The sequence below is a fragment of the Panthera uncia genome, chromosome B4 (genome assembly GCF_023721935.1).
Source record: "Panthera uncia isolate 11264 chromosome B4, Puncia_PCG_1.0, whole genome shotgun sequence".
Classification (NCBI taxonomy): domain Eukaryota; kingdom Metazoa; phylum Chordata; class Mammalia; order Carnivora; family Felidae; genus Panthera; species Panthera uncia.
Window position 1 is genome coordinate 73649675 of NC_064809.1, and position 25369 is coordinate 73675043.

Genomic DNA, 25369 nt, shown 5'->3' on the forward strand with positions numbered 1-25369 from the left:
GATGAGGAAACTGAAGCTCAGAGAAGTTAACTTACCTGTCTAAGGTCACATAGCTAACAAGAGGCAGAGTGGGGTTCAAACCCAGTGGACTCCAGAGGCTTTTCCTACTACACAGAGCTATGGGATGGGGTTTGCAGAGGAAAAGCCAGTGTGGTGTCCCAGGCAAAGCCCTTAATCAGGAGTCGAAAGTTTTTGTTCCTAGCCAGGGCTCTGCCACCAAGCAGCTGTGTGGCCTAAGAGAATGGGTATGAAAGTACCATGCAAATGAGAGAAGGAATTCTTTAAATGTCTAGCCTAAAGACACAGGGACTTCCCAAGACTGGGGTTTCCTTGGGGTGACGGTCAGGGGTCATATGCTGGGAGCTCCTCTACTGCCTCTTTTCCCCCTAAAAGTGAAGAGTGTGAGTAGTGACATTGCGAGGGCACAAGAGGCCTGGGGACCAGAAAAATCACAGTGACCCAGAAGGGTCAGGAAGCTCGCAGGGGATTAAAGGGATTGAGGATAAACTCACAAGCCATGGACACCAAGCAGCAGGTCATAGTTGTCAAAGATGGTGGCTGGGGGGCCCAGCAGAAGCAGCACCAAATAGATGAGCCCGAGGACAAAGATCATTGCCAACTTCCCGATGCTACTGATGTGTAGGAAGACAGAGCTGGCCAAGAGACTCAGCAGCATGTTCCCAACGAAGTACTGGGGAGCAATGGCAGAGGTGGTGTTGGACGAAGACAGAAGTCATGCCCTCCCCCACCCATTCAGGAAGAGCACCGCACTTCCCTGCCTGACCTAAGCTCCCCTCCACAACCTCAAACCCAAACCTCCTTCACCTTCCACAGCCAGCCCCACACCACTCCAGGACCCCTAGATGTTCCTCCAGTAGGAACTCTGGTGAGATCCTGGGTCCCCATTGCCCATCAGCAGGTCTGGCACAGAGGAGTCAATAACTAGTACTGATTAGGAACCCCCCACCCCATCCCGCCTGAACACGGCTTGGACACCTCAGGGAAGCTGCAAGTGGGTGCGGTGCCCTCACACAGGGGAGCATCCAGGCCCAGAGAGTAATTGAGCTGCTGCAGGTGGCAGGCAGTGATGTCAGCAGGTGTTACATTCAGCATCCGGGCTGCACAAGTCCGTATGGGGGTGTGGTTACAGGTGAACTGCAAAAGTTGAGGGAGGCATATCAGGGTACGCATGGAGGAGAGGGGCTCAAGGGCCATGCCTTAGTGCCTTATACCCTGAAGGTCAAAGTTCTCACTAAAGGATGACAGGAGATGGGGAGAGCAAGGAGAATGGGGGACTAGAGTTAACCCCACCCCCTCCTTTGGGATAACAACCTCTTGGAGGGCAGGAAATGGGTCTTATTCCTTTCTGTAGCCCCAAAGCCCAGAGCAGTGCTTGGCATAGAGGAGGGGTAGAAGAATCCCCACTTGACCTTTACCATGTTGGCGATGGCAGAGGTGAACACAAGCAAGACTGAAAAGATGCCAACCGCAGTGCTGTGTGCCCGAGAACGGACAATGCTGCGGGAAAGGCGTTGCAGGGCCTTGGGGAAGAGCTGCAGACAGGCAAGAGACCGAGAGTTAGAGACTGTGTCAGCCAAGGGGTAAGGCCAACCAGGGATGGGGCCCAGTAAGGGAGGCCTGGCCTTCTCTTCCCTCTCCCTGCATGATTCCTCACCGCCCCGGCCCAGCTTGCCCTCCCCAACCAGCCCTGGAAGAACCCCCAACATACAGAGCCACAGGAGTACACGGCACAGGTCAGCACAGTGATCAGCAACAGCAGGAAGATACTGGCATAGATCCCAAGCAGCAGAGTTGAACTAGGGCAGAAGAGGGCCAGGGAAAATGTTACTCTGGAAGTTCTGGGTATCCTTGTCCCACTCCCCAGATTGGCAGGGTACAGGCTCCCAGGACTGTGAGCTTGCATGGGTGTTTAAGAAGGTTCTGGGAAGTGGTGGAGGGAAGAGAAACAGAGCAAGGAAGGGCGGGGCTCTCACTGTGGGAAGACGAGGAGTTGGATAAAGCAGATGAAGCAGAAGACCAACAGCGCACAGGCTACGTAGGCTCCGAAGCGGGGGTCCACCTTCCGCGAGTACTGAGGGAGAAGAGGCTGAGCTGGGGGCTGGGCTCTGCCCTGGGGGAGGCAGGCCACTGCCAGGGGCCTCAAGTAAGGGGAAGCAGTGGCTCAATTAATAGGAATCCCCACTGTGCCCTGTGGTCACCCCCCAATCCTCAAAAAACCTGCTGATCCCTCAGTTGTGCTCAGCCTCCCCCCCTGAACCTCCCCTCCTACCCCGGCCCTCATCCCCCTTTGCCCTTAGCCTTTGGGGGCAAACCTTCTTTTCAAGATCCTCTCTCTGGAAGGTGAGCAGGAAGCGGCGCACATGGTCCTTCCGTAGTTGATCGATGCTGCGGGCATCGATGGCACGGCCCAGGAACTCATCTACCTCATCCTCAGGGTTCAGGGCATCTTGGGCACCCCGGCTGAGGGCAGGGGACATGGCTTCACCAGGGGCATGAGCATTACCACGTGAGAGGCAATGAGAAAGGAAGGGCATGGGCAGCACCCAAAGAATGGAGTAGCTGTGTGGCACCTACTCCCACAGGACACACCTACAGTCCAGGAAAGAGGGGGATCTCGGCTCCCCCACAGCCCTGTCCCAGGGTGTAAGTGCCTTCTCCCTCCCCTTCCTCCCTCCTCAATAACCTGACTTACTTGTCTTTGCTGGAATCATCAATGCCCTGGAGAAAGGGACAAAGTGTGCAATGGGGTGAAGGGCAGACCATCTTCGCCTCCACAATCCCTTCCCCATTCCCAACACTGTGCTGAGTGTTCCCCCCATGTACTTTGGAGTGGCTTAGGACCCCATTATGAAGTCACCCCTCCTGCCCCCAGTACCAGAAGTCATACACGGAGATGTATGAGCCAGAACAAGGAAGGCCAAAGAGGGAAGAGGGGCACAGCGTGTTAGGAAGGTGAGGCCTCAGGTCCTAGTGCTGTGGACCCCTCACCATCTGGCGGAAAGCCTTGGAGTCCTTGGTCCGGGAAAAGGCGCGCTCAGGCACCCAGCGTGGCATCAGTCCTTCCATGGAGTTGGCCCGTGTACGCTGCAGCTTGGCCAGCATGGCCTTCTCCTCTTTCTGTGCAGGAAGCACGGGCACAGGATCAAAAGAGGGTCCCAGACAAGATGTCTGTTTGCTCCCTGCATTTGCCCTTCTCCCTGCCTGCCCCCACCCCCACCCCCACCCTAGACTGACCCGTTTCTGGCTGGCTCCCAGGATGAGGAAGGTCTCAATATGCTGCTCCTTGAGGTATGCATTACGCTCACCACCACGGCCTGGCTCCACCTCATAATCCCCATTCAGGTACTGCAGTGTGGCCCGAGTGATATGGATGCGGCTGTGAGGGAACAGGAGGGTGAGACCTGGGCTAGCCCACCTCACTCCCATCCCTGGCCACCCGGACCCGACACTCACCCGGCCCGGCCCCCCGCCTCCATGTGGTTGGCCAGAGTCACGTCATTGGACCACACATCGAATTGCCATTTCCGCAGACCAAGGACGCCACAGTGCACACGCCCGCTGTGGATGCCCACGCGCATGTTCACGTTCACACCTGTCACCTCACGCACCAGCCTGGGAGGAGGCGGCTCTGGCTCAGCTTCTGGCACAGACATCCCCACCCCCAGCCCAGAACTCAGGCCCTTCACTCCCCTCAGAGCCAAGCAGGCAGGGACAGACCCAGATGCCAGACATGAGAACACAGCCTTGGCTGGACATGGGCAAAAGGCTGCGTGGGTCTCAAGGACAAAGGTTTGAGAACTGTGTTCACCAGCATCCTGTGGAATTGAGCTACAAAGGGAGGAGTCACTGCTCTCCCCTTAGGCTTGCTCAGCTAGCATTCTCACCAGCCCAAATCCCCTCACCATGGCTCCCCTACCCTGCCTGGCTGGCTGGAGTCTAAAGTGCACAAGCTGAAGAAAGATCCATTCCCCTCCCAGGTGATGGATCTCCAAGACAGAGAAACAGCCAAAACTGAGAAAAAAAACCCAAGGACACATCAAAGGGTAAGAGCTGGTGGGGGCACCCTCAGTTCCAGGGAGCCTGGGAGGGACACTGCTTACGAGATGGCCTCGATCATGTCCACCCCCATCTCCACACAGCAGTGGGCATGGTCTGCTCGGGCTTCCGGCAGCCCCGACACACAGTAGTAACAGTCCCCTAAGATCTTGATCCTCAGGCAATGATTTTCCTAAAGGGGAGAGAGTTAGAGACAGTCACTCCCACTCTCTTGCCCACCCAGCACCCTCACTGAGTCACCATCTAGCCCACTGCCCCAGGCCGCTCTAATGAGGCTATGTTCTCACCACATGCAGCCCTGCCCCCCCAGCCCCAGCACCCTCACCGCAGCCAGTTTGTCAAACCGGGCAAAGAGCTCATTCAGGGTCATGACCAGCTCCTGCGCAGTGCACTGGGATGCCAGGCTGGTGAAGCCTTCAATGTCTGCAAACAGGATGCTGTGGACAATGGGAGAAGATGGAAGGGCCACGTGGCCCTCAAAGACTCCCAGGTCCCCCATCCCTCCTGGGATCCTCCCACCCCCAACCCTACCTGACATTGTCATGCTTCTGGATGTAGATCTTGTGGAACATCATGTCTTCTTTCTTTGTGTTGATATCTTCTTTCATCTCCATGGCAACGTGCTGGGGCAATACTGATAGCAGCAGCCGTTCCTAGACCAGTAGTTTCAACAGGGCACCACTATCTTCTTAGCCTCACACTGTAATTCCTCCTGCTGCCTCCACAACCCCAGAGGCCTCCCAGACCCCCCTGGAGACCTGAGTTTCCCTTCTGGACCTCCCCTATTACAGTCTACAGCAGATATACCTCCCAGCCCTCTCTGACCACCCCCACGCAACCCCTCACTCATGCTCCCATCTACGCCCTCCCACCTTCAGACAGGACAGGAACCCCAGTGTCACAGGGCCTATGCTGTGCATAATCAGGGGGAACCATTCAGACTTATTCCATGGAGTGGTACAAGGCAGCAGATCCAGCATACAGGTTATCTGGGGGTGAGGTGGGGGAAGGCCTTGGACAGGGAGAACAGCCCCACCTGCTGCCGATTCTCATGCTGCAGGTGCAGCCGGGCCTGGATGTAACCACGGGTCTCCTGAAAGGCCTGGCGCTGAGACACCTCAGCTGGATAGTGTGTGCAGATGCCAATGACGTTGGTGCAGAGGAACAGCAGCATGTTGGCACCAAGCTGCAAGAGGGTGGCAGAGGCAGAATGGTGACCACCCCCCACCTACGCACAGGTGCAACTTGCTATCCTCTCTGTGGATGCATTGCTTCGGGAAGGAAGCCCGGATCCTGTGCCCTGTCTGTCCCCAAGCTCTCCCCACCCCTGTAATACACTTCCTTCTTCTCCCACAGGACTCTGGACCCCTGCCTGGATCACTCCACAGCTAGAAATGAGAGCTTCTCACAACTCCTGGGAGCAGAAGCACCAACCAGGGCAAGGTGGGTCATGAGGCCGGGGCCTGGAACACTATGACTTCCTGCCCCACAATCAGCCCAAACAAAAGACAAATGCTGCTCCTTCTGCATGTGGTTCTCCTCACACGACAACACCCAGGAGACTCGAGCTCTATATCCTCCTGTGAATGCCCAGGACAAGTCATCTCATCTCTCTGGGCCTCTGTTTGCTCATCTAGAACCTGGAGCGGGACAATAAGAAGATTTCTAAGGTTCCTCCCTGCTCCGACATAACTTGATAGAATAATAATTATTATCATAATCACTGGAACTAATTTGTTGGCTGTCTTCAATATGGCTGGCTTCTATAGCTGCCTCCTATACAGTAACTAATGGATTTCCTACAACTCTATGAAGTAAAACTATCTCATTTTAAAGGTGAGGTACTCAAGCACAGAGAAACTAAGTAATTTGCCCAAGATCACACAGCTAATAGTGGCTGGTGTGGGACGTGAATCCAGGACAGTCAGACTCCAAAGCCTCTGTCCAAACCCTACTGCTGGTACATTCCAGATTTCCAAGATTCCTACTCACTCCACTCACCCAAGCTCTTGAGGTCCAGCCCCATAGCCCAGGCTTGAGAGTCATCAATTCAACTATCATGAAAAACTCTTCCTAACTAGGAAGTGTTGCCACCATGCCCAGCACCCCCAATACTTGGCACAGCCAGCCAGCCCCCATGCCCTAGGACCCTGATCTCAGGATGATCACCTCTCAATCAGCATCAGTAGCACTGACTGGAGAGCATGTCTAAGAAAAGCTGGCCTCAGTGTTTCTGGAAATTCAGGGGTTAGCCTGGCACTTGTGGCTCCACCCGAGTTGGCTGGGGCAGGGCTCTGGTTTGGGGAGAAGGGAGGGAAAGAGCACCAACTGGAAGAAAGGAATTCTGGGCTCTGCCCAGAACCAGAACCAGTCTTGCAAACTTGGGAAGGTCAGTTCATCTCTGGGACCTCAGCTTCAATTTTCTTAGGTAAAATGGAGGGGGAGATTCAGCAAACCCCCAGCTATTTCTTGCTCTGACCCTCTAGGACTGGCCTCCCAGCTTTCCTTCCCGGTCCAGCTCACAAGGGCCCCCCTCCCAGCAGCAGGGGTGAAGAGGGGGGCACATTATCTCCCTCAGGAGTTTCTAAGAATAGCCCCCAGTCGGGGAGAAGGGAAGGGGGGGTAAACCAGGCAACTTCCCTTCCTGGCCCCAGGAGCCCAAGAGGAAAAAGTGAGTCATGGTGGAGAGAAGGGGAAGGGGGACGAGAGACTGAAATAGATCTGTACACAGACCCCTATCCCACTGTGAGAAAAAATGGATGCCAGGGCACTAGAGGAGATTCCAGGCTGCGCCAGGGTCACTGGGTGAAACTGCTCAATGTGTCTGAATGAGTGGGTCAGAGGAGAACGAAGCCTCCTTCCCATGAGCAGGGCTGGATCCGGAAAGGGGCTGCCCAAGGAGCCTAGAAAGGAGGCCACAGACTCACACCATCCAGACACCCATAGGCCAACTGAACACAGGGAATCCTTCTTAGTTCAGAGAAGGGGTATGGGCAACCCTGGCTCTAAGGACTGGCACAGGGGCAGGGGTGACTTTCTCCCCTCGCCCCAAGAATGTGCATGCTGAGACCTACTGGGTAAGGCTGCAGCTGGGTGCCCCTGGGGAGGCAGGAGGCTGGCAGAGTCCTGGCCTCCATGGGGCTGCACCTCCCCAATCAAGCCTTGGGCCTGGCTCTGGGTACCATGCCAGCTGAAAGCAGGGAAGAGACACCCTCCTACCCCTGGCCAGCCAGAGAGCTGGCTTCCTCCAAGCTCTTCCTTCCCCAGGAGGGTAGTCCAACTCCAAAGCCCAGCACAATAGCTACCTGGTGAGAAGTGGGGGGCCCGCAAGGACAGAAAGACCCTGGCCCTTTAAGAGGTCTGGCTGTCTTGTGGGTGCGTGCTCCACAAACAAATGGGCTATAAAGTTACTTTTAAAAAGGTACGTTCTGTTCCGGAGCACAAGCTGGGCGGAGAAGGGCATCATGCCAGAGCACCCAGCTTCTCACCCTGGGAGCCCCAGGCAACTTCCTCTTTGTGGGTGGGGCTAGGGTGGGCTACAGGCCACAAACCCTAGACAAGGCAGAGGCCAATTCCCTCAAAACTTAGGCAAGACAGACACCCTCAATATCAGGGTACCAGCACAGGGATCATGAGGTGTGTTGGTTAGGGGCCGTGTCTAGAGCAGCCCCTGAAGATCAGCTGGGCAAGATGTCCTGGTCTCTGCTCCCTGGTCAAGCGGATGACCTGAGATGGGCAACTCCACATGCTCCTGTCTCTCTGAAAGGGACTTCTGGGAGGGCCCTTCCCTGAGTACCATCCCCTACAGCACTCCCACACCTCCCTGCCCCCAGGTGAGAACCCTGCCCTGTAGGGTTCTACTCCACTCTGGGAGAGGGTGGAGACCTAACAGCAACATCATGAGGTAGATACTATTTTTATCCCACGTTTACAGACTGGGAAGAAGGCTGGGAGAAGTAAGGTTAGTTGTCGTAAGAGCTCACAGAAAAGAACGCAGCCCATTGGACAACCAGGTCTGCCAGGAGCCAAGCCTTGATTTCTCACTCAAATACCATGCTGTCAAGCCCCACCCCACGCACCACTCAGAACCCAGATGCAATAGCTGGCATGGGCAGAGAACCTCGAGGCAGGGCTGCCAGACCCCTGGTGCTCAGTGGGAGGAGGGTAGGAGGAGATCAGACCCTGATGCCCCTCTTCCAACCCCACTCAAACCACTCCCAGCCCAGGAGAAAATGAATCCTACTTATCACCCTCCGCGTCCTTTTAGAGACTGCCTTGGGCCAGGAGAGAAGCAACTCCTCTCTTGCTAACTGCATCCAAACCCCGCTTGCTCCCTCCAGGTCACCACCTGGAGCTGCTTTTCAGGAATGGCACCAAGGCCTGCGTCTCATGTATCGACTTGGGGCCAGAGATGTCGCCAACACTGCTCTCTCAACCCCGCTCCTGCCCTGGGGCTAAACATCACATTCCCACTTCCAGCCCTACGTCAGGTCTATGGGCTACACGATTTCAGGTGCCTCAGGCCAAAGAGCTGTAAACCATGACCCTTGGTGAGAGTACAAGCTGGGTCCTGGGGCCCTCCCTCTCCTCAGCAGTGCCCTCTGCTCCAGATCCCAGATGGAGCCGACCCCTGAAACCTCGCCTCCCATCATCTGCCCTTCCTCTTGGACACAACCAGACATCCCTACACCCAGTCCCCACCCACCCTTGAGTACGAGACCCCTTCTCATTCCCGGCCTGGTGCCCCCAAGCACTACCCTGTGCCTGCTTCCTGACTACGCACCTGCTTCCAGAGGAAGGCATCACCATGGTTGAGCTGCCAGGCCAAGATCAGATGCAGGGTGGAGAGGCCCAGGCCACTGAAGACAGCCGCCCGCATGCGGATGGGTAGGAGCGTGTAGGTGATGTAGACAAAAAACACGGGGCACCAGAGGCCCACAGAGGGGCTGCGGGGGTTGGCTGCCAGGGCACCCCCAACCTGCACGGCTGCCAGGATGCCCAGCACCACATAGCTCACCACCCACATGGAGTCCTGGCGGAAGCTGTGCCGGTTACACACCACCATGAGCGCTACGAAGAGGGCGGCGGCACAGGCCAGTAGGGCCACATAGGCAGGCTGAGGGCGGGCAGGTGCGGCATGAAAGGCTAGCAGCACGGCCGTCAGCAGCACCAGCACGGCCATCAGCAGCGTCAGGCTGCTCTGGTTCATCTGAAAGAAGTACCGCTGGTACAGGCGCTCCAACTTGGCCGAGCGGAACTGCTTGGACTGGAACACCTGGGCCAGACGGCGCCAGCAAGACCGCCTACCCCGGGCTGCCACGTCGGGTGCCACCTCGGCTGCCCCGACCGCCGCCATTGCCTCAGTGTCCTCAAAGCCGAGGGCCACCGCCCGCAGCCCCGGCTCCTTGCCTGGGCCACCTCTCCGCATGAAAGTCTCATCCTGCCAGGGGCACCGAGGAGGAGCTGCAGGGGTGGGGCTGGGGGGCTGTGCATCCCGGAGGCAGCTCATATAGCGCGGTGTGCAGAAGCCGCTGGTCCGAGTCCCACGGCGTGGACGCTTCTGCCCATTGCGTTCACCCCAGGCTGTTTTCCGTTCATCCACCTTGGGGACCAGGAAGCCACTAAACCAGGACATGCTGCTGAGAGAAGGGAACGAGTTGGTATTAACACCACCGTCACGGCCTACCGCCACCAGTAGCTACATAAACCAAGTACTTCCACAGCCAAGCTAAACGCTTCCGACACACCACTCACATAAAAGTATGGAGGAGGACGACGGGATCCCCATTCAGCAGGTGAGGAAACCGAGACAGAAGCAGGCGGGTAATTCGCCCTACATCAAGCAGCCACGGAGGTGTGGGCACCAAGATTCTAACCCAGATCTGCCGGACTCCAAAGCAGTACACTTCAACATTCACCTCTTCCCTAAAAAGCACTGATTTCTTGGTGGTTACAAGCTCAAGCGCCTGTGTCAGTAAGCAAAGGAGGTCTGGGAGGAACTGAAAAGTCCACTCCCGAGCACCGGGGCAGGCACCACACCAGCTCATAGCCGGCACGGGCATCCCAGTGGAGCCTGATCTTCTGACTTTCAACAGAAGCTGAAAAAAATGTACATTTTAACATGACATCTCCTGAGTTTTAAATGCTGGCAAGTAACTCACATTTTTCAACACTGCAAACCAAATAAATCACGTCTATGGAATGAATTCAGCCTGTGAGCTGCCAATCGGTGACCTCTATACAAAAGGGAATCTCTTTCTACATTGTTCCTCATCGTACTCACACCATGCACACTTCACCAAGCCAAATTCAACTTCTCCCTCGGGTCACAGCTTAGATGGAACTTCCTCAGGGAAGATGTCCCAGCTCCCCCACCCACACTAAATTTGGCCCCCTGTTTACCCTCTGTACATTTCCTCCATAGTACTTATCACAATTAAATTGCCCCTTGTTCATGTGTCCCCACCCCTCTCACTATAAACTTTTGTGAGGGTAGGGATTGTCCTGTTTTGCTCAGCACCTTAGCCCCAGCACCGAGTACTGAGCCTGGCTCATGGTAAGGACTCGAGAAATGTATGTTGAAAAGACAGAGAGAAAGCTCAAGGGCACTGGCATAGAGCAGCTACTGTGTAATAATAATAAAGAGTGATAATCCTATGATTCTTCATCTTTCTCACCGCACTCCAGTTCTATTAGCCTCCTTGCTGGTCCCCAACACACCATGCACAGGGCGGCCTGGGACTGCGGTGCCCGCTGCCTGGACTAAGAGCTCCTCCAGGTCACAGCTCAAGTGTTCCCTTATCAGTGAGTCTTTCCCTGACCGTTCTATTAAAATAGCAACCCCCTTTCCTGGAGCTCCCTATCTTTCTTCCCAGCTTCATGCTTTATTTTTCTCCACAGCTCTTATCAGCAACTGCCATTCTATATATTTTCCTTATTTGTTCATTGTCTCTCCTCACTGGAATGTCAGCCTCATGAAGGCAGGGATTTGGGCCCATTTCGCTCCCTGATGTATCTGCAAACACCTAATAGGGTCTAAATAAGTGTTCCTAGAGTGGATGGGTAGATAATATTTTCTCTGTGCTTTAAACTCTTCGAGGTCCCTTTCACATACCTAATTCCATCTGATCTTCACCAAAGCCCTGCGAAACTGCTCCTGTAGCCACCTTGCACACAGATTTGACGGGGCGGGGAAGGAAGGAAGGAAGGAAGGAAGGAAGGGAGGGAGGAAGGGGGAAAGAAAGAAAGAAAGAAAGAAAGAAAGAAAGAAAGAAAGAAAGAAAGAAAGAAAGAAAACACGGTGCACAGCAGTTCTATACAGCTGGCCCAAGTTACAGAGATCCTAGGTCACCAAATCAGCCCCAGATCTCAGGTCTCCTGGAGGGTAGTGCCTTCAACTGGGGTGGGGAGGACTCCATGACAATACCCTCAATGTGTCTCCTAGCTGAGAGCAGCTCAAGAGAAAGTGTGGATGAGAGCATTCTCGTCCACAGATGCCTGTGTTTCTAACAGGGCCACACTCCTCCATGCCCACAGGGCACCCTGGGGCTCTTTGTATTTAAACCTTCAGAGCTAGCAGCCTTGACATTTGTCCTCACTGGAGGGGGGGGGGGGGAGTAATGCCCACAGGATCAGCAGCTCAAGGCAGACAAGTGGCACTTCGAGCAGACACCCAGAGGCCCACTAAACAGAAGGCAGACTGGGGACCTCTCTGCATGCTAGAGACCCACATCCCTGGATCACTCTCAGCCAACTTCTCTCAGCATCCCTTCTCCCGTATCCCACAGAGCACCGTGCCCTCCTAACATCACCAACAGCACCCTCTGGAGGGACAGATCAGAAATCCCAGACTTTGGGTCAGGTTGGCATTTGGAAAAAGTCACCAAAGGAAGCCTGGCTCTTCAAAATACTTCATTAGAAGCACGATTTTTGGAGCAAGACCAGGCTTCAAACCTTAGGGTAATTACATGCTGGCTGCACAGCCTTGAACAAGTTACTATCTCCCTGTATCAGTTTCTTCATCTGTAAAATGGGAAAAGTAATAGTCATGAAAAAAATCCAACAGTATCTTTCACATAACACACACCCGATAAATGAGTTCTTCTCCCCCACCCTTTACCACTTTGAACCCAAAACTCTGCCAGCGTCCAAGAAATGGAAAGACAGAAGAGCCACAAGCAAGAACACACATCTCCCCAGCCAGTCAGACACCTGGTTCTATCAGTCCCCACGTCCTTGGCTGTAGTCCCCAGAGCTGCTGGAGACAAAGCCCAGAGTGAGCAGGTTTCCCACCACCCCTACCAGGACATTTTGCTTCAGCCTCCTCCTACTTGCCAGTCCCCTGCCCTGTATTAACCATTCCTCCCCCCGCTTGAAATGGCCCAGACCTCTGTTCCCAAGGGACCTGTTTCTGGCCATGTTCCCAGCCTCCTGGAAGCACATCCTAGCATCTGGCTCATACCCACAGAGGAAGGGGCAGACACTGTCCAGGAGAACGCATGACCATCCCCAGAACACTCTGACTCCCCAAGAGGTTAGCTTCCGAGTTATGTAACTGTCCAACTAACTGCAACCACCCCACCTGGCACTCCACCCCAAGCACCACTGCCCACCTTGGAGAACTCACGAGGCTCCTAGCACTCCTGGCACCCCAGACTAGCCTGGTATGACAAGGAACAAGGGAGGGCACTGCTCAAAGCCACAAAACTTCCCTACACGCTCCCCCAACCTTCGTTGTCCAGAAATAATCCGTCACTCTGAACCACAGACCACCTCCCTCTTCCCCTGCCTCCAACCCTTTCCGCCCCTGGGTCCTGGTCCCTTGCTCTCTCTCACAGATGTGCTGCTCCAGACACCAGCTCCCACAGCCAGAGCCACATCCATTCAGCTTGGCAGTTGGAGGCCCAGTGCCTCCCAGACCTCAAGTCCCTCCCAACACTGATCCTCCGGCTTGAGACCCAGAGTCTGAAGCAGGCCAAGGCCCAGCCCCAAGGATAGCTCTGCCCACTGCTTTGCCCAAACCCTCTTCCTGGCCACCTCTGTCTGTCCCTGCCCCTGCCCTCCTTGGCAGAAGGAGGCTCCAGGGGATTTAAAGTGACTTCAGAAAGTTCATGGTAGAAGGCGCTGCCCAGGCAGGGCCCTTCAGTGCCAGCACCGCCCACCATGCTGGGAAGTGGGCCTCAATTCCAGGCCTTTCCAGATGTAGAGGAGCCTCCCCCAAGGCCTGTATCTGGAGGTCCAGGATTGCCTTGGCCTGGCTTCCCCAGCCTTCAGTCTCCCTGAAGACTGCAGAAGGCTCCCACTTCCACACCCAAGCACACAACCCCCACTAGGATTTTCCACCCACAGGGGTGTTCTAGTAAGGGGAGGGTATGGGGAAAGAGTCTCCATCTCGGGATTCCACCTCTAGGTTTTCGGTCAGACCACGTTCAGAATAAAGTCTGCTCCCCACCCTGACCCCCTGCAGCGGGCAGTGACACCACCCTTTTCATCGCCAAGCTCTGGGGTTAGGGGAGTTGGGGGGAACTCCTGCAGGCTGAGGGCATTCCCTCCTGCCGCCCAGACTGCCCTCCTCCCTTAAACACAATCACAGTCTACCCCAAACTCGGAGGCTCACCCCACAGCCCCTCTGCGAAAACCTCACCCAGTCCCTCCCCCAATACGTGCCTTTCCCCGGGTCCCAGCAAGCCTGGCACTCGCTTCGGGTGGAGAAAGGCGGTGAGGGTGGGAGCCTTGAGCCCCTCATCTCCTCCCCGATTTCTCAGTCCAGCCCCAATGGCCTCAGGCTCGCCTCCAAACACTATCGAGCCTCCCCATCTCGCGCTTCTGTGCCCCCAACAAAAAACCCTCACTCTCGGGAGCCGCGCGGAGTCTTCACTCTCCGCCCCCCCCCCCCCCCCGAGACCCGAGCGCCCAGCGCCGCCGCTCCCCCCCGCCGCTCCTCCGCGCGGGCTCACCTGCCTGCCGGGCTCCGCGCCTCCCCCGGGCCCCCGCCCCGCCACCGCCGCGGGCTCCGGCCGGGCGGCCGGCTGTCCCGCGGTCCTGCTCCGTGCCCGCGCGTCCCGGCCGTCCCTCCCGCTGTCCGCAGTCCGCCCGGCCCGCGCCCCCTCCTAGCTGGCCAGCGCAGCCGCCCTCTACCCCGGATCCAGAAGTCCCCTCCCCGCCGGCTCCCGGACTCCCCGCCTTAAAGGCACAAGCTCCTATTGTCTGGGCGCCCCCTCCCCCTCCGCCTCCCGAGACCCGCGCGGGGGCCCACTCCCCTTCCGAGGAGCCGGGTAGGGGTGGGGGAGCCCGAGCAGCGCCCCTCCCTCCGCGCGCCCCCTCCTCTCTCCGGCCACTCCCTCCCCCAGTCCTGGGAAAACAAGTGGCTTCTGTTCTGGGATCAAGACCCTAGGGGAGGGGGCCGTCCCGCCCGCTGCCCCTTCCCTCCACCCCCTGGATGCCTCCTGCAGCGTTCTCCGCCCACCCTCACCCAGGGGTCCCCGGGAGCGCCTGCAAACCCACTATTTCTCAGCGATTACCCACCGCCCCACCCCCCCGCCCCGCCCCGCTCCAGGAGGGTCGGCTTCCTTCCGGCCGGGGTCCCTCGAGGCTGAACCTGCCCCCCGCGCCCACTCCTCAATCCTCCACCCTCCCTCCCCCAGCCCCCACCCTGCCATTCCCGCCCAGCCGCCGCGGCCCCGCTCCCTCCCGCGGGAACTCAGTTTAATAATTAATCAAGATTTCATTCCACCGGGCGCCAGGTGTGTGCGGCCTGCTTCCCCACAAGCCACTTGTTTCCTTCTTCCCCAACCCTCTGGGGCACCGGCCCGACGCGAACCTGCTGCACCCAGAGCCCAAGAGGGAGACTGAAGGCAGGGGCGCTCTCCCCGCGGCCCACTGCCCCACTCTCTCGGCAGCCCCTCCCTCGCACCTGACAACGGGCAGAGGCCCTCCCCCGGGCACCATTTACCCAAAGGGTTGTGCTTCCCTGCAGCGGGTGGGGGCGAAGAGGGGTGCATTGCTAGGTGCAAGTACTGAGAAATTATTTGGGATTTTTATTTATTTCCCACGTTTTCTCGCACAAAGCATCAACCCAAGTTACCTGGGTGATGGGAAAATCACGTGGAAGCTGCTTTAACCCTTTAAGGGTTTGAAACATGCTATAGCCAGAAAGGGAAAGAGAGTTAATTCCCAGAATGTGGGTGAGTCTGACTTTGGAACGAGTGCCATTCATTGCTCCAGAGCTGGGAAGAGGGCAGCTTGCCTGGCTTCCCTTGGAAGCCTGGCTAGTGGTTCCCTCAACCACACCCATGGCTCCTTCTCCCGTAGGCAGCTCCTTCCCCACCCAGGGTCCCACCTCAGCTGGCTCTTCAGCGCCTCTACCAAGCTGTAGACCTTCAAAGCCCAACTCTAGTCCTGCCAAATCCCCACTGGGGTTCCTGAACCCAGGATAGAACTTGAGGCAAGGAAGAGAGGGGAGGAATTAGGGAAATCTGTTTCCATCGCTCATCAGCCATATGTAATAGCAAACTATGTGCTTTGGTAAATCATCACTTACCCTCTTGGAGCCTCATCTAAAAAATGGGAATTTTTTTCAAGATTTTATTTTTAAGTAAATAAGTCAGAGAAAGAAAGATATATGATTTCATTCATATGTGGAAATTGAGAAAATAGATGAACATAGGGGAAAGGAAGGAAAAATAAGACAAAAACAGAGGGGGAGGCAAACTGTCAGAGACTCTTAAATACAGAGAACAAACAGGGGTGATGGTGGTGTGGGGGTGGGTTAACTGGGCGATGGGCATTAAGGAGGGCATTTGTTGGGATGAGCACTGGGTGTCATACATAAGAGATGAATCACTGGGTTCTATCCCTGAGGCCAAGACCACACTGTATGTTAACTAACTTGAGAACAAAAAAAAAAAAAAAAAAAAAAGATTTTATTTTTAAGTAATCTCCACACCCAAAGTGGGGCTCAAACTTACAACCCCCGAGATCAAGAGTCACACTCTCTACCCACTGAGCCAGGCAGGCACCCCTAAAATGGGAATTTTAAAAGATTCTACTAAAATAAAATAGAAAACATAAAATAGGGATAAAATGATCTGCCTTGTCTTTCTTACAGGATTTTAAGGCTCACACAGAAAAATGTTTGAAAATGGGAAATGAAAATGAGAAAGGTTACAGATTATTCTGCTGTGGACGATTCTCGGTTATACAGGCCTGGCCTATTATTTGACCTTTGGGGCCTCTTTGCTTGACTTCTCCCTTCAAGTAGCCACTGTTCTCACCACTATCAAAATTTCCTCTCCACCCTTAAGCCAGTATCTGCCATTTACCTCTTAGAATAATACGTTCATGGGCCATACGGGGAAAATCCAAAACACAATTGAGAAAAAAATAAAAATTTGAAATTTACGTGCATCTATGTGCATTATAACGTTATTTTTTTGGAACTGAAGGCTTTGTCCTTCATCATCTTTTGGAATGAAAAAAAAATTTGACACCAACCAAGTCAGCTGGAAAAATGTGCCAAGGGTCCATCTCTGGGTGCTTTCAGTCACACAGGCCTCCCCTACCCTTGTGTATGGCCGGGTGTTAGTCTGGCCTCCTGAGTTCTACTGCCGGTTGCTGGAGGGCAGAGGTACCATCAGCCCTTTTCTTTGCTCCTCCTCACCATCAGCACCTTACACAGAGGACCTCTTCGAGCACTATAGACTGGCCCTGAAAAATGATTCCAGTCTCTTGTTCCATGGATAGGAAACGTGAGCTAGGGCTAGACACATGGGAAACACTCAATTATTGAATTTTTAAATGTAGAGGACATTAGAGCAGGAAGGGGTCATCAAGATGGTCAATTTCAGCTGCTATCCTTTTGGTAATTTTAATAGCAAGCACTTGGTTAGCATTTACTATGTGCCAAGTTTTCTTCAAAGCCCTTAACACAAAATAATTAGCCTAATCCTTATAAAACTGCCTGATGCTATTATTGTCATGTTCATCTTAGACATGGGAAAAATTGAGGCACAGAGAGGTCCAACAATGGAGTCTCTGAGACAGTGGTTCTCAGACTTACACTGAGCCCCTACCCTAGAAGAAATGATACTCTTAGCAGAACACGATGAAATAGTAACATATTAAAATAACAGAAAAAATAAATAAAATAACTAAATCACGATTTTGTGCTATTGCCAGATCTGACAGAGTCTAGAATCACAGACACCAAAGACGTAGGGGGGAAAATATTGGAAAAGTCTTAACACAGAGGAAATTCTACCAATTTTTTTTTCTTTGAACTGGGACAAGATGGCTCTTGCTGAATTTTCATGACAGAATACCTTGCTCCAGTTTACAGAATATCAGCCCCGCCCGCTGAGCCCAGTTTGAGAACCGCTACAAGTAAAATATTCAGAAAGGACCTCCTCGTCACAGGATGGAAAATAAACCTCAAGTCAGGAATTAATTGAAAGGTCTTCACCCTGACAATGAAAAGAAAAAAGGAGCCAAGGCAGCTGGCATGAACTGTTTCTATTTCTCCAAGTCTAGCTTGGTCTCAATGACCTTGGTTTTTCTAATACAGACCACACTCACGGTGATGTAGTCACACCTCTCATTTTCAGGAAGGAGAAATTCCCACAAGGAGAGTGTATCACATGTAAATGCAAGTTTCATATACCCCTAAGTGTATCTGGACAACACTCTATAAATATCCTGTGTTGAAAACATCCTGTAACAAAACTAATGGATGGGCTTGAGTCCCCTGAGTCTTCCCAGAGGCTAAGTGAATCTCTGCCTACTCCCTTTTACAAAGCAAGGATTCCTTTTACAGTGCAAATAACCATTCTCTAACTTCTCTGTCTTAAACATCAGATTTCTGCCCATTACATTTTCTGAAAGTAAGAAAGAAAGATGTGCAAAGAGAACCCACGTTCATTCAATGCAGCATATATACCCTGCCCACCTCACCACCCCTAATGAGACTGCAGCACCCCAAAGATTTTGGCTTCCTCTAGGTCCCAGGGCTGGAGGAGGCCTTGGCCCCCACCCGTCCCACAACAACTGCCACCCACAGGAATGAAATGATTGACCATAAGCTCCCAAGGGATACAAACTTCCCTTGCCTATTCCTTAGCTCCCCACCATTCATTCATTCATCCATCCTTTGCACAAATCTGTACTGAGAGACTTCTATGGCCAGATAGGGCTCTGTTAATAGGCACTAAGGATATAGTAGTTGAACTCGGCAGACTGGCTCTCTGTTCTTATGGAGTTGACCTCTAGTGGGAAGGGACAAGAAACCGGTGAACAGATGAAAAGGTAGTTGATGGTGATAAGTTGCCATGATCACAATTAGAAGTGGGGATGGATAGGAAGTGACCAGAGGAGAAACCCAGGCTGGATTGTCCAGGGGCCTCCCTGAGGAAGTGACGTTCACGGAGACCTGAATGGCAAGGAATCAGCCATGCAAAGAATCTGGGTGAAGAGCGTTCCAAGCAGAGGGAACAACTCGTGCAAAAGTCCTAAGGCAATAGCAAGTTCACTGTGTTCAAGAAACAGAAAGAAAGTCAGCGAGGCCGAAGCCCAGTGTGTTGGAAGAGAGTACAGAGTGAGGTCAGAGAAGGAGACATGCCTTAGCTAGTACAGAAGCTCACAGGCCGGGGTAAGGAGTTTGGATTATATTCAAAGTGTAATGAGAAGCCTTTGGAAGATGTTAGGCTCGGAAGCGGCATGATCTGATTTATGGTTTTAAAAGATCGTTGGCTACTAGGTACAGAATAAATCAAGGGATCAAGAGATGCAAGGGAAACCACTTAAGAAGCTATCATAGTGGCACAGGGAGAAACGGCAGTGGCTTGGACAAGGATGGCAATAGAGGGCTGTTGAGAAATGCTTTGGAGTTGGAGTACCGAAGCCAGCCTTGGTTCCCTGTGTGTGGTTTATTCATATCAACAACCGAAAAATATCTATTGAGCACCTACCATATGCCAGGCACAGTGCCAGGAACTGGACGTTACAGTCCAGAGGAGAAGACAAACCTACCTCTGCCTGCCCTATTGCCATAGAAAGCTCTAGGCTGGGAAGCTACTGCCCATCCCCAACCCTGCCCCATTTTCAGGGCCAGAGGCACCCCACCCCTGCACTCTACTCCAGTGCTGAGCTGGGGTTGATGGGGTGGGGGGAGTGTTTACAGTTGGAGAATTGATGCCATAAAAAAGAGTCCAAAGTTCTCCCAAGATCTCAAAACAAAGACCAGGGGAGCCCAAAGCCCTAACAGTGGGGAGAGGGTGCAGCCAGGGCCACAAAGACAAGAGAAACCTGTTGGTACCCACACTACTGCTCCTTCTTTTCTGGGTCCCCAGAGCCCAGCCTGGGGAGCCCTAACCAAGCCTGACTGCCTCAGCCTTCTCCACCATTCCTAGTAATTCTGCTGCCCCAATAACCTCTTGCTCCCTTCATAGATTTCTGAGTCTCATGTGCCCTCTGGTGGCAGATTTCTGACACTGCATTCCCATAGTTAATTGCCCCAGGTTTTCACTACTTAATCTACGGTATTCTCCTCTGGCTCCCTGCTCCCTGCGGGGCAGTATGGGAAATCCTGGGAAGGGCTGGGAATGTCACTGCATTAAAGCAAAGGGTCATATCAGTTTCTGAGGCACGAGCCAGCTCTCCATCTGCGACCAGATTTGTCTTTTGTTTGTAAACTGAATAAACTATTTTTGAGCATCTACTTGCTGTGAGCTGATCCCAGGCACCAGCCTGTGTGAAGCTGACCCAAGCTCAGATGATCAGGCACTCCAACCAAGGGCTTTGAGTCTAGAGCTGGTGAAGTGAAGAAGCTAGAGCAGTTTAGAATTTATTCTGCTGTTGGCGATGGTGTGCCCAGTGACAGTGGCAAGAACCTCCAAAACCAAACCCTTCCATGGTTCCTGCTGCCTAATTTCCCTTTGTTCCTGCATGTTTTTAAAGACTGGTTAGTACTCTGGCCTTGCCATCAATTCCATGGAAAAGTTATTCCTTACCCCTCCAATGAATGTCTCTTCCCACATTAACTGGAGTTGGTTTCTGGTTTTGTAACCAAGAAGACACCTGGTACATTGGACAATTGATCAAGCCTCCCTGAGCCTTGGTTTCCTCCTCAGTAAAAAAGGATGATAACAATGGCTTCCATATGCAAGGCTGTTTTGTTACGTGTGTTAGTTACTTAGTGCTACATAACAAATTGCCACACACTTGCCATCTTAAAACAACGCACATTTATTATCTCATAGGTTCTGTAGATCAGGAGGCTGGGCATGTCTAAGCTGGATGCTCTAGGCTTCAAGACCTCACAAAGATGCCAGGGCTGCACTCTCATCTGAGGCTTGAATGAGAAAGAACTCAACTCCAAATTCAGGTGGCTGTTGGCAGGATCGAGTTCCTTCAGGTTGCTGAACGGGCCACATGGGCCTCTCCAACATGGCAGCTTGCTTCATCAAAGCCAGGAAAGGATAGAGTCTGCTAGCAAGATGGAAGTCATATACATCTCCAAAGGCAAGGGAATTAAAAACAAAAATGAACTATTGGGACCTCAAGATAAAAAGCTTCTGCACTGCAAAGGAAACAATCAACAAAACTAAAAGGCAACCGATGGAATGGGAAAAGATATTTGCAAATGACATATCGGACAAAGGGCTAGTATCCAAAATCTATAAAGAACTCACCAAACTCCACACCCGAAAAACAAACAATCCAGTGAAGAAATGGGCAGAAGACATGAATAGTCACTTTTCCCAAGAAACATCCAGATGGCCAACAGACACATGAAATGATGCTCAACGTCACTCATCATCAGGGAAATACAAATCAAAGCCACACTGAGATACCAACTCACACCAGCCAGAGTGGCTGAAATGAACAAATCAGGAAACTATAGATGCTGGCGAGGATGTGAAGAAACGGGAACCCTCTTGCATTGTTGGTGGCAATCCAAACTGGTGCAGCTGCTCTGGAAAACAGTGTGGAGGTTCCTCAAAAAATTAAAAATAGACCTACCCTATGACCCAGCAATGGCACTGCTAGGAATTTACCCAAGGGATACGGGAGTGCTGATGCATAGGGGCACATGTTTATAGCATTGCTTTCAACAATAGCCAAATTATGGAAAGAGCCTAAATGTCCATCAACGGATGAATGGATAAAGAAGATGTGGTATATATATACAATGGAATACTACTTGGCACTAAGAAAGAATAAAATCATGCCATTTGCAGCAACATGGATGGAACCAGAGGGTATTATGCTACGTGAATAAGTCAGAGAAAGATATCTCATGTCTTCACTCACATGTGGATCTTGAGAAACTGAACAGAAGACCATGGGGGAAGGGAAGGGGGGAAAAAAGTTACAGAGAGGGAGGGAGGCAAACCATAAGAGACTCTTAATACAGAGAACAAACTGAGGGTTGATGGGGGATGGGGGAGAGGAAAAAGTGGATGGTGGGCATTGAGGAGGGCACTTATTAGGATGAATACTGGGTGTTGTATGTAAGCTAACGTGATAATAAATTATATTTAAAAAATAAATTTTTAAAAAGATGGAAGTTATAATCTCTGGCAGCTAATTACAAAAGCCATCCCATCACTTTTGCTGTGTTCTACAAACTGAAGCAAATCACTAAGCCAGCCCATACACAAGAGAAGGGGATTATCCAAGGTCATGAATACCAGAAGATGGGGATCATATAGGGGCCATCTTGGAATCGTCCTGCCACAATGATGTAGCTATTAGTCACCATTCAAGCCTTGTTCAAAATCCCACTTCCTTCTCGAGGGCTTTTCAAGTCCCTCCTCAGCCCAAACCCATCAACAATTAATTTAAGTTCCCTTCTTACAAGTGGAGAAACTTGAAGATGTACTGGGTATTTGATGGAATTATTTTTAATTGTGTTAGGAAGCATAATGTTATTTTGGCGCTATAAGAAAATGTTATTTTGGGGGCACCTGGCTGGCTCAGTCAGTGGAGCATATGACTCTTAATCTCAGGGTCATGAGTTCAAGCCCCACGTTGGGCATGGAGCCTACTTTAAAAAAAATGCTCGGGGTGCCTGGGTGGCTCAGTCGATTAAGCACCTGGCCCTTGATTTCCACTCAGGTCATGATCTCACAGTGTGTGGGATTAAGTCCTACACCAGGCTCCTCACTGACAGCATGGAGCTTGCTTAGTATTCTTTCTCTCCCTCTCTCTTTCTGCCTATCCCCCACTCAAGCTCATGCTGTCTCTCTCTCTCTCAAAATAAATAAACATTTTTTAAATGTTATTTTTTAAAAATACTACTGAAGTATTTGGAGGTGGAATATCATGATGCCCACACTTTTCCTTAAAACTTTTTAGAGTATTGGGGCGCCTGGGTGGCTCAGTCGGTTGAGCATCCGACTTCGGCTCAGGTCATGATCTTCCAGTTTGTGAGTTTGAGCCCCGCGTCGGGCTCTGTGCTGACAGCTCAGAGCCTGGAGCCTGCTTCAGATTCTGTGTCCCCCTCTCTCTCCGCCCCACCCCTGCTTGTGCTCTGTCTCTTTCTGTCTTTCAGAAATGAATAAACATTAAAAAAAAATTAAAAAAAACTTTTTAGAGTATTAAGGAGAGTCAGAAGGTCATTTTCCCTTTGTTTCCCAATCTCTCTGACTAAGTAATTACTGGAAGGAAAAAAAAAAAAAAAGCTGGAAAGAGTTGCTTCGGCCCTTGCCAAAAATGGTCCAGAAATCCAGCTTTATATATGTGTATAAAAGGTGAGAATATATTTAATGATATATTTTAATGGAATAATATTTAGCAAATATCAAACTTCCTCATCTCATATATACTCACAGATATATACAAATTCACTAAAATTCTTCCATCGCTCCCTGGGGCACCTGGGTGGCTCAGTTAGGCGTCTGACCCCTCTTTTGGGCTCAGGTCATGATCTCATGGTTCATGAGTTCAAGCCCCACATCGGGCTCTTCTCTGACAGCATAGAGCCTACTTGGGATTCTCTCTCTCCCTCTCTCTGTGCCCCTCCCCTTGCTTGTACTCACTCTCTCTCTCTTTCTCTCAAAATTTATTCAAAATGAATAAACATTAAGGTAATATCTTCTATGATTAAGAAAAATGCCACAAACACCACCCTAACCAAATAACCAAATTTAACACCACCAAACATGAGACGAACTGACATCATATACCCCCAATGGATGCACTGAGAAGGACACAATGTCACCCAAGGTAGTATTGCTACCAAAAATGTTGAGGGGCACCTGGGTGACTTAGTCGGCTGAGCATCCGACTCTTGATTTCGACTCAGGTCATGATCCCAAGGTCGTGGGACCAAGCCCCACATTGGGCTCCACACTGTGCATGGAGCCTACTTAAGATTCTCTGTCTGTCTGTCTGTCTGTCTCTGTCTTCCCCTCTCCCATGTGCACATTTTCTCTCTCTCTTTCTCAAAAAAACAAAACAAAACAAAACAAAGTTTAAACTGGATCTGACCACAAGGAAACAAATGGTGGTATATTTCTAAAACAATTGGCCTGTTCTATTCAAAAATATCAATGTTACAGAAGGAAAAAAAACAGCTAGGAAACTGTCACAGTTTTAAGGAAACTAAAGAGACATAACTAATCTGGATCCCAGATTTTTTTTTTTTTAAGTCCTCAGGATATTGTTGGGACAATTGGGAAATTTTGAAATGGACTATATATTAGATAGTATCGTAACAATGTTAAATTTCCTGAGTTTGATAATGTTTTGAGGTTATGGAGAAATGTCTGCTCTTGGTAAGTACGTGATGAAGTATTTAGGAATGAAGTTGACGTCTGCAAGCAGCTCTCAGGATGGTTTAGCAAAAACACATAACCAGTGTGGGGAAGTGTTAACTAGCGAGTATAGATGAAATTGGATTATTCTCGCAACTTTAAACCTGCAGAAAGTTTAAAAATCTTCCAAGATAAACATTTGGGGAAACACTACTTCAGAGTTTTCATGCCCAGCGGGAAAATACTCCAAATGAGAAAAGTGACAATGCCCCGTGTTTCCTCTAGAGGCGCCTGGGTGGCTCAGTCGGTGAAGCATCTGACTTCAACTCAGGTCAGGATCTTGTGGTTCACAAGTGTGAGCCCTGCGTGGAGCTCTGGGCTGACAGCTCAGAGCCTGGAGCGTCCTTCAGATTCTGTGTCTCCCTCTCTCTCCCTCTCTGCCCCTCCCCCGCTCACGCTCTGTCTCTCTGTCAAAAATAAACAAACATTTAAAAAAATGTAAAGGTTTCCCCCCAGAGGTAGGGTTGGGGGGTGTGCAACGGGGAATATTTACACAATAGGCGTGCTGGGTGCTGGCAGAGCAGGGGCACTGAAAAATATTTATTTAGAGATAAAGTTGGTATTTGTCATTTTCCTCTAAACACGAGATCTGTCATGGAAATTTTCAGAACTTTGTTAGACTTATTTATTTATTTCTTTTTTTTACAGTTGAATTGTTTGTTGACTTGCTTTTCACTGCACAAGGATCGTCACCATCTTTTTCATGCTTAGAGCATCTTAATGTGCCCACACACCCACCAAGGCAAACAGCCTGTGAGCTGGGAGGCAGGGAAACCAGGAAGGCATTCAAGGGGACTGAAAAATTGCAGAGAAGTCCTTTGGAATTGGGGAGCAAGATACGCAGAGAGCCCAAGTCTGGGAGTCCAGGGATAAAGCTAACTGCAATGAGAATGGCAACTTTATACCCCAGTCTCTCCTGGACTGTTTCACAGTTCATGCATTGTCATTGTTTATTTTCTTTTTGTTCCTCCTTAAATAATATTAGGTAAAGTTTTTTGTTTGCTTAAAACAAATGTGAGCCTCTCTCAGTTATGTTGAGAAGAACCAGGGGATTATGTTCCCACTGGCCCCCTTGGCCAATGTGTTCTGTGGAAAATTGATTTGCCCTTCCCCTCCTTCTTTCTTCCCTTCACTCTTCCTGCCCTTTCCCTTCTCTGTCTTACCGCGCCCCGCACCCCCCCACCCCAAGGTGGTGATGAATGAACTCATCAGTTTGGGCTATGTTAAGGAGACCTGGATTCCAATCAATTAGGATGTGACATGGACAAATCTCAAGATGTATTCTTCCTCTCAACAAATATTCATTAATGCCTACTAGGTGGCAGGCACAATTATACGTACTGGGGATACAGTGTAAGTCAAGAAGACGCACAAGGTTTCTGCCCTCCGGCAACCTGCGTTCTAATTCAGGGGAGCAGATAGTAAGAGAAATGAATAAGAAAATTATATATCACGAAAAGGGTATTGCAGAATCTAGCTGT

General features: G+C 51.5%; 1 protein-coding gene across 4 annotated transcripts in view; it reads right to left on the minus strand.

Annotated features, from left to right (window-relative positions):
• The window catches only part of ADCY6 (adenylate cyclase 6), a 16911-nt gene extending 5653 nt beyond the window's left edge, over positions 1–11258 (minus strand). The window contains exons 1-17 of one of the 4 annotated variants that reach the window (XM_049625354.1): positions 10755–11258; positions 9832–10175; positions 8861–9716; positions 5114–5263; positions 4609–4730; positions 4403–4514; positions 4122–4249; positions 3475–3633; positions 3256–3397; positions 3010–3138; positions 2714–2739; positions 2334–2481; positions 1995–2092; positions 1730–1817; positions 1437–1553; positions 997–1155; positions 513–691 (exon numbers count right to left, since the gene is read on the minus strand). In XM_049625354.1, the coding sequence (XP_049481311.1) occupies positions 513–691; positions 997–1155; positions 1437–1553; positions 1730–1817; positions 1995–2092; positions 2334–2481; positions 2714–2739; positions 3010–3138; positions 3256–3397; positions 3475–3633; positions 4122–4249; positions 4403–4514; positions 4609–4730; positions 5114–5263; positions 8861–9716; positions 9832–10139 (2921 nt within the window). In that variant the 5' untranslated portion in view covers positions 10140–10175; positions 10755–11258. Of the gene's footprint in view, positions 1–512; positions 692–996; positions 1156–1436; positions 1554–1729; positions 1818–1994; positions 2093–2333; positions 2482–2713; positions 2740–3009; positions 3139–3255; positions 3398–3474; positions 3634–4121; positions 4250–4402; positions 4515–4608; positions 4731–5113; positions 5264–8860; positions 9717–9831 lie in introns of all 4 variants that reach the window. The other 3 variants (XM_049625357.1, XM_049625355.1, XM_049625356.1) reach the window with 3 other exon arrangements.
• Between the last annotated feature and the right edge of the window lie 14111 nt (positions 11259–25369).